At 46.4% G+C, this 7,661-nt stretch overlaps 1 protein-coding gene across 1 annotated transcript; it reads left to right on the top strand.

The window, feature by feature from the left end:
- Window positions 1–724: 724 nt before the first annotated feature.
- LOC127344366 (serine/threonine-protein phosphatase 7 long form homolog) lies at window positions 725–4,558 on the top strand. The gene is made up of 9 exons (XM_051370617.2): window positions 725–1,485; window positions 1,564–1,833; window positions 1,916–2,133; window positions 2,206–2,518; window positions 2,600–2,698; window positions 2,770–2,859; window positions 2,938–3,218; window positions 4,196–4,202; window positions 4,367–4,558. Exons 1-9 carry the CDS (start codon window positions 820–822, stop codon window positions 4,556–4,558), a joined length of 2,136 nt encoding a protein of 711 aa, XP_051226577.2. The 5' UTR covers window positions 725–819.
- The last annotated feature ends 3,103 nt before the right edge of the window (window positions 4,559–7,661 follow it).

Here is a 7,661-nt window from a genome sequence, read left to right on the forward strand (position 1 = left end):
GTGTGGCGCCGATGCCACGGGCGCCACACTAGCATGTGTGGCGCCGATGCCACGGGCGCCACACATCCACTTAAGTGTGGCGCCCGCGCCCGCGCCCAGCCCGACCCTTCTTTCTTCTTTCTCTTCCTCTCCCCTTCTCCTCCCCAACCGCCGCCGCCGCACGCCTCCCCTTCGCCCCCCCCCCCCCACCAAATCAACCAAGGAATCATCAGATCTATCCGGCCAACTCCTTCCTCCTCCATTCCTCAAGGTATTCCCCTTCGATTCCCTCCGATTCATCCAATAGTGTTGGTGGATTTGGTAGATTTGGGTATGAACCCTAGATTTGGTAGATTTCTTGGATTTGGATATGTAGAAATTTATGTTGGTGGAATCTACATTGTAGTATATGTGTTTGAACCAAAGATTTGTTGGAACCCTAGATATGAAATTTTACATGTATGTGTTGAAATCCTATGTATGTATGTGTTGAAATGTTGGTTGTGTTTGAACCAAAGATGTTTGAAATGGCTATGTATGTGTTGAAATGGGTATGTATGTGTTGAATGTGTATGTGTAGGAACCCTAGATATGTTAGTGGATTTGGATATGAACCCTAGATTTGTTCAAATTCTATGTATGTATGTGTTGAAATGTCTAATATTTGCCTAGCAAATGCATTCAAATGTGTTACATATGCCTAGTATTCTTGATGGAATAACTCATATTTGTTAGGAATGTATGTGTGATGGCTTATTTGGATATATTCTCATGTATGTGTTGCTCATATTTGGTATGAATGGCTCATAATATGTTGTATGTGTTGCTCATACATGTAGGATGGTGTGGCTTCTGGATGAAGAGTACGACAGGGTGCACCGGGCTGTTCATATGACGGAGAAGGGAACGGATCTTCAACCTTTGAAGATTCGTTACCATGGCACATCGGATATACCGTATGACGAGAGGTACACGGAGTTCATCCGGCCTACCGGTCTTCTCCCGTTCATATCCCTTGTAAGCCGTGGGGGGCCACTCATGAACCCCTCGGCACTCACCGCCCTTGTCGACCGGTGGAGGCCGGAGACTCACACCTTCCACTTGAGGGCCGGCGAGATGGCCCCTACTCTCCAGGATGTTTCCATGATCCTTGGACTACCTATTCAGGGCGAGCCACTGTGTATGAACACAGCTTCTGATGGGTGGCGCGAGCAGATGCAGGTGCTTATTGGCATGGCTCCTCCGCTGCCAACAGAACCAAAGAAGAGAGCTCCCGCCGGCGCGTCTTTCGAATGGATCAGGACTAACTTTGGAGAATGCCCGGAAGAGGCCGACGAGGACACTCGGAGGACGTACGCCCGCGTGTACTTATGGTACATGATTTCGAGGACTCTCTTTCCTGACAGTGGGGGGAAGCTGGCCCATTGGTGTTGGCTGAAGGCGCTAACGGTGTTGGATAACCGTTGGAGTTGGGGAACAGCGGCACTTGCCTACCTCTACCGGCAGGTGATGATTTGCTCTATGTACTATTTTCCTATAGTAGTGTGCTAGACAAAGTACTAACCAAATGTCTTACGTGCGCAGTTGGACGAAGCTTGTCGCAGAACTGGGAGCAGGACTGGGAGCGGCGGTATTGGTGGATGCATGCTCCTACTTTCCGTATGGAGCTGGGACCGCCTATCAGTTGGGCGGCCTAGGGTACTCAACGAGAGGCCATGGCCTCATTACCCTCACTTTCCTGATCGGGAGCCCACTTGGGCATACCTTTGGGACAATGTCTCGGAGATGTCGGGCGATCCAAAGATCATGTACATGCAGTACACTGCGGAGTTGGACACTCTTACCGCTGAGCAGGTAACCGATCACTCTTTTGCAATCCTAGTTTTCATTGATTCTACTGGCATGTTCTAAATTCTGAGATATTTGTATGCTGCAGGTGGAATGGGAGCCATATGGTAGCTACTACCGTATTGGCGCGTCGATGACTGACCTCAACCACAAGTGCACGGAGGAGGCGCGGTTCTGGCGTATGCGCTGCCCACTCATATGCATGTGGCTTGTTGAACACCACCAGCCGCAAAGAGTGATGAGACAGTTTGGGCTGTATCAGGAGTGCCCACCAGTGTGGCAAGACACGGACAAGGCGCTTCATAGGTAAACTTCTGGAATCATGCGATGGAAGATTCTTGATAGAAGAGGTACAAACTAACTTGTTGATTCTTGCAGGCTTGATAGGCAGCGGCAGAGGAAGATCACAAATTGGCCAGTCCATCATAGCGGCCACATCGCAGCGTTCCAACAGTGTTTGGAAGCGGCACGGAATGCTGGCCCTGAGCAGATTGTGCCTCACAACTTGGCCGCTTTCAACAACTACCTCGAGTGGTTCCATGAGAACACGCGTATCGAGTTAGTTAAGCACGCGTATCCTGAGGAGATCTTGGACGACCCCATCCAGTTCGATGAGGTTGGGCAAAGCCAGCACGACACCTTTGCTCGCAGAGGGAGATCGACTTCTATTGCTTCCGAGCTGAACTTCGTGGTATTCTATTCTCTCACTAACTAGTACATCATCTACATTGCCATGTGGTCGCTTCAATTGTGTATGCTATGTTTGTCACAGCGGAAGGAGATCGAAAAAACAGCTGAGGAGTGCGAGGTTATGTGGGAGCAGAGCGGGACAGATGACAAGCCTGTCGGACCGTTGCGGTATTTCATTAAGGTATGATCACCAACTTTGAATGTACGATACTATGATGTGGTGGATTTGTAACCATGAACGGGATGACGCAGAACACTGCACGAAAGATGCGGCGGTTAGCCAGCTTGCTAGGTTGCCGGGAAGCCGAAATCGCTACATCTTCCTCTTCAGAAGAGCGGGAGGTATGGACTATTTTGTTGCTGTCAAACATGTTCTTCCTAATTTCAACTTTGTAATCTCATGTGTTCGTGTTTGTGAAGATTCCTGAGGACGAGCTAATTCTGAGTCAAGCCATACTTCCAAAGCGTACCTCGAAGCAAGCCCCACGGTCAGCTTACCAGTTGAAGCCAAGGGGCAAGGGTCCAAACCGGTACACTCCGGAAGATTATGTCAACCGAGGAAAGAAGGTTGTCACTGAGGAGGATGAGGGGCCGCGGCGGAGATCAGCTTTGTCGAGGATGAGGAACGACGAGCCGTTCTCTTCAGAGGAAGAGGAGGATGAGGAGGAGGAGGAGGAGGAGGAGCAGGAGCAGCAGGAGCAGCAGCAGGAGCAGCAGCAGGAGCAGCCACGGCAGCGGACGAAGAGGATGGCCATCCGGAAGCAGCCCGCGAGGACGGCACGTCGAGGACGCTACTAGGATGTGCTACGTGTTGTTGTGAACTCTATATTCATAAGTATCGATTTGTGAACCCTATGTCATTTCGAACCATGGTGTGTAATGCTACTTGTTGTTTGAATCTACGTGCTACAATGTGACCTATGAAGTGTTATATGTGTATGTCATGAAATTGCTACTTGTTGTGTCCAATGTTGTACTCGTAACTGTTGGAGTTTGGTAGGATTTTTCATGTTTTTAACACAAATCAATGTGTGGCGCCCTTCAAACTGGCGCCACAAGTGCTTGTGTGGCGCCCGTGGCATCGGCGCCACACATGCCAACTTATATCAAGTATTGGGTCGAAAACATCCAGGGGCTCCGGACGATAAGTCCTTAGCCGTTTTCGCGAGCCTCTATGTGTGGCGCCCGTGGCATCGGCGCCACACATGCTAGTGTGGCGCCCGTGGCATCGGCGCCACACATCGAGCCTCGCAAAATGGCTAAGTCCCAGAGGAATTGTCTCACAGTATGTTTTGGGGGATTACAAGTGCATGTGTGGCGCCGTTGGGAGGGGCGCCACACATGCTGCCACGTCGGATGGGCGCACCAGCTCAGCGGCGAGGGGGCCACGTCGGCTGGGACAGTGGCGCCGGCAGGAGGGGAGCCACATGGGCATGTGTGGCGCCCGTGGGAGGGGCGCCACACAAAAGGGTTAGATTGGTGAAATAGTTTCGCCGGAGGGTTAGTCTGTGCTTTTCTTTCACTTTTGGGTTATTTTTGTGTAAATCGCCCCGTCCCACATAGCTGATCGAAGTTGTGCACTTTTGGTGAGATTTCATCCCGATCTACTGGATTTCATCGATTTCGGTAGACTCCAAAATATTTACCTTTCAGTTAAAATATATATTGGACATTTCAGTATTTCAGTACATTAAGGAATAATTCCAAATAGTTATTAATTATTCGAATATTCAAATGAATTTAACTAAAAAAATTAGCCCTTTGCCCGAAATAAATATCGAAACCAGTGATCTTGGTATGGTCAATATATTTATGAAAAAAAAAATTGAAAATCAATACATGCATGCAGGAGCTCATAGCAATTGGATGGTACATTGGCAAGGTGAAGGCCGAGTGCGGCCAAGGCTATGCCACTTTCGACATCGTCATGGACGCCATGGAGACCCTAAAGAACATGTTTGTCACGTTTGTCGGAAGTGGCACATTGCCGCCGCGATTCGGCATACTCTTTGATGTCAAGTTCCGTTGCGACGTCTACTAGTTTGGATGCATGATTAGCCCTAGTTACCTATTAATTAGCAGTTTTCAACTCTTTTATGTGTATATAAATATGTTATTTTGAGTGTTTGGGATGCATGTCTAGCATGATGTTTACTTTTCATCTACATAGCATTTTCTTATTAACCATAATTCTTGATGTGTTAGTACAACCGAAGTTTTTTTATGTGTATTATCTGCAAAGTCAATTATATATTTATCTATACCAAAATATTATACTTGTTTATAACTCCACCAAGTCAATTCTCAAATATTTCTTATGTGCTGTGCTAAATTTTAACCGCATTATATAAGAAAAGTTACATTAGGTTTTGAGTACAATGTGCATTAGGAACATATTTAAACTAAATCTCTAAGATGCAAGAACACGGAGAACTACAGATATATGGCTTCTCGGACTAATTTGGGCTGCTTGCACGAATTGACTTTATATATGTGTGTACATCCTTACTTATGTTGTTAGATGTCTCAGTTGTATGCTAAGGAGTATCTAGATAGAGGTTTCTGGTTTACGATTCGGTAAATAAGAAACTTTAGAGCATGAATGGTACTTAAGAGGATTGTGTGAACAAAACATTTCCATATTGCTGCCATTTTTGTGTGAGATATGTCTTACATATGATTGTGGGTGCAATAAATCTTTTGATGCCATGAGAACTAACATTGTTAGGCGGGTGGTTGTACCTCAGTCCACCACCCTAGGTTTGACATTTATGTGTCTCATAAATACGGAATATTCATTTAGTGAGAGGCGATGTCGACAACGAGACGCATGTGGTGACTTCGTCAATTTCAAGATTCAATCCGCCGGCTCAGTTTTCCGGAAGTGCTCATAGGGTACTGTGTTTCTCAACAAAAAAAAAAATCTTTTGACGCATGTATCTGCTATGCACTTGGTATTGCGTCATATCCTATGCGTCCGCTTCCTGTTTATATACCCAGACGATAAAAATCGCAGCGTTAGAAATACCTTTGCAGTAATCTTGTGAGGCGGCTCGCAGTATAGACGAGATACCATGTTGAGCTAAATCAATTTCCTTCATATGCAGGAGAGGTAGGGTCCTTTGCGGAATGAGCGGTAGGGCCGATCTGGGTGACCCAGCGAGCTGCCGCCCGCCGCGTCAGCCGCCGCTGCCCTACGTCGTCGACATCGGCGGCTAACCCTGGCGCCGGCGGTGGAGAATCGTTTCGCCCTGTTGCATGCGATGGCGGAGGAGTCTGTGGGCGACGCGATCGGCGCAGAATATCACGTTGCCGTTCAAATCGCGGAGGAGGCCATTGAAGACTACCCATCTCAATCGAGCTCACCGGTGGTGAGGCGTCCCAGGAAGTTCGACAAAGAGCTACTCGCCGAGTTCTGGTCATACGCAGGTTTTCTATCACCTTCGTCGCATTTTTGGGAGCGCCGCTCCTCCCCCGATTCGGCGGCACAAGGTATGGTTGTTAATGGTGCTAGTGTGTGCAGGTCGTGGCTCGAAGGTTGGCTCGTGGTGGCGGGTGATCGTCATCGGTGCGCCCGACGGGCCTGTGCCTCGTACGTCCCCCTCGGGTCGGCAGTTGGAGAGGTCCTCTACCTCGACGTTGGGTATCTCTGTTGTCGATCCTAGGGCTCTTCCTGGACGAGGCTTTGACGGCGCATGCAACGTCTTCGTCAGGCGGGGCTTCTTCTCCGGCGAGCTCAGGGACTGTTGTTACGTCTCAAACGTATCTATAATTTTTGATGCTCCATGATTGTTTTACACCAATTTATGCATGTTTTGTTTACACTTCATTTCATTTTTATATATTTTCCGGCACTAACCTATTGATAAGATGACATAGTTCCAGATCCCTATTTTCTGTTGTTTTTGTATTTCAGAAAAGTTATAAAGGAAATATTCTCGGTATTAGATGAAATAAAAGCCGAAGTGTCTATTTTACCGAAACAAAATTTAGGGGCCCTAGGCCGACACAACATCAAGGGCCCTTTCTTCATAATGGCGAATGTTTAGTAGGACAGGGGCCATCTCCCCCCTACTCTAGAAAATTTCTTAAAGCAATCTATTACGCTAAATTTGCAAATATTACTCAAATTTTAAACATGATTGGTGTTCTAACCCCTTAATGGTCTCCGTTAAGCTCCACCACTTGATCACACACAAAAAACTTAAAATATACTAATATTATGCAAGATAAATATTAGAATAATGCAACATGGGCAAACATGGCGCATTAGGGAATCAACATATTAATTAGGGTCACCTGCGGAGAATCTGTGGATCTTCTCACTCGGATGGTCACCAAGTTTGACGGCCTCCACCACCACTGACGTCATCTTCCAGGTATGCATACGGAATCAGATCCATTTGATTGACTCCTTGTACTCCCGTCCCACATAGCTGATCGAAGTTGTGCACTTTTGGTGAGATTTCATCCCGATCTACTGGATTTCATCGATTTCGGTAGACTCCAAAATATTTACCTTTTAGTTAAAATATATATTGGACATTTCAGTATTTCAGTACACTAAGGAATAATTCCAAATAGTTATTAATTATTCAAATATTCAAATGAATTTAACTAAAAATTTCAGCCCTTTGGCCGAAATAAAAATCGAAACCAGTGATCTTGGTATGGTCAATATATTTATGAAATAAAAATTGAAATCAATACATGCATGCAGGAGCTCCTAGCAATTGGATGGTACATTGGCAAGGTGAAGGCCGAGTGCGGCCATTGCTATGCCACTTCCCAAATCGTCATGGAGACCATGGAGACCCTAAAGAACATGTTTGTCACGTTTGTCGGAATAGCCCATAGCCTACATTTCATCCATCTAGCGAGGACAAGATCTCCTACACGTGGGACATTGCCGCCGCGATTCGGCATACTCTTTGATGTCAAGTTCCGTTGTGACGTCTACTAGTTTGGATGCATGATTAGCCCTAGTTACCTATTAATTAGCAGTTTTCAACTCTTTTATGTGTATATAAATATGTTATTTTGAGTGTTTGGGATGCATGCCTAGCATGGTGTTTACTTTTCATCTATATAGCATTTTCTTCTTAACCATAATTCTTGATGTGTTAGTACCAGCAAAGTTTTTT

Source organism: Lolium perenne, chromosome 1 (genome assembly GCF_019359855.2).
Source record: "Lolium perenne isolate Kyuss_39 chromosome 1, Kyuss_2.0, whole genome shotgun sequence".
NCBI lineage: Eukaryota > Viridiplantae > Streptophyta > Magnoliopsida > Poales > Poaceae > Lolium > Lolium perenne.

Bases quoted from the DNA above. Each gene is read 5' to 3' on its own strand.
- LOC127344366 (XM_051370617.2), top strand. From the start codon at position 820: ATGGTGTGGCTTCTGGATGAAGAGTACGACAGGGTGCACCGGGCTGTT. The intron at 1,486-1,563 runs GTGATGATTTGC...TTACGTGCGCAG, and splicing joins TTGCCTACCTCTACCGGCAG to TTGGACGAAGCTTGTCGCAG. The intron at 2,519-2,599 runs GTATTCTATTCT...TGTTTGTCACAG, and splicing joins CTTCCGAGCTGAACTTCGTG to CGGAAGGAGATCGAAAAAAC.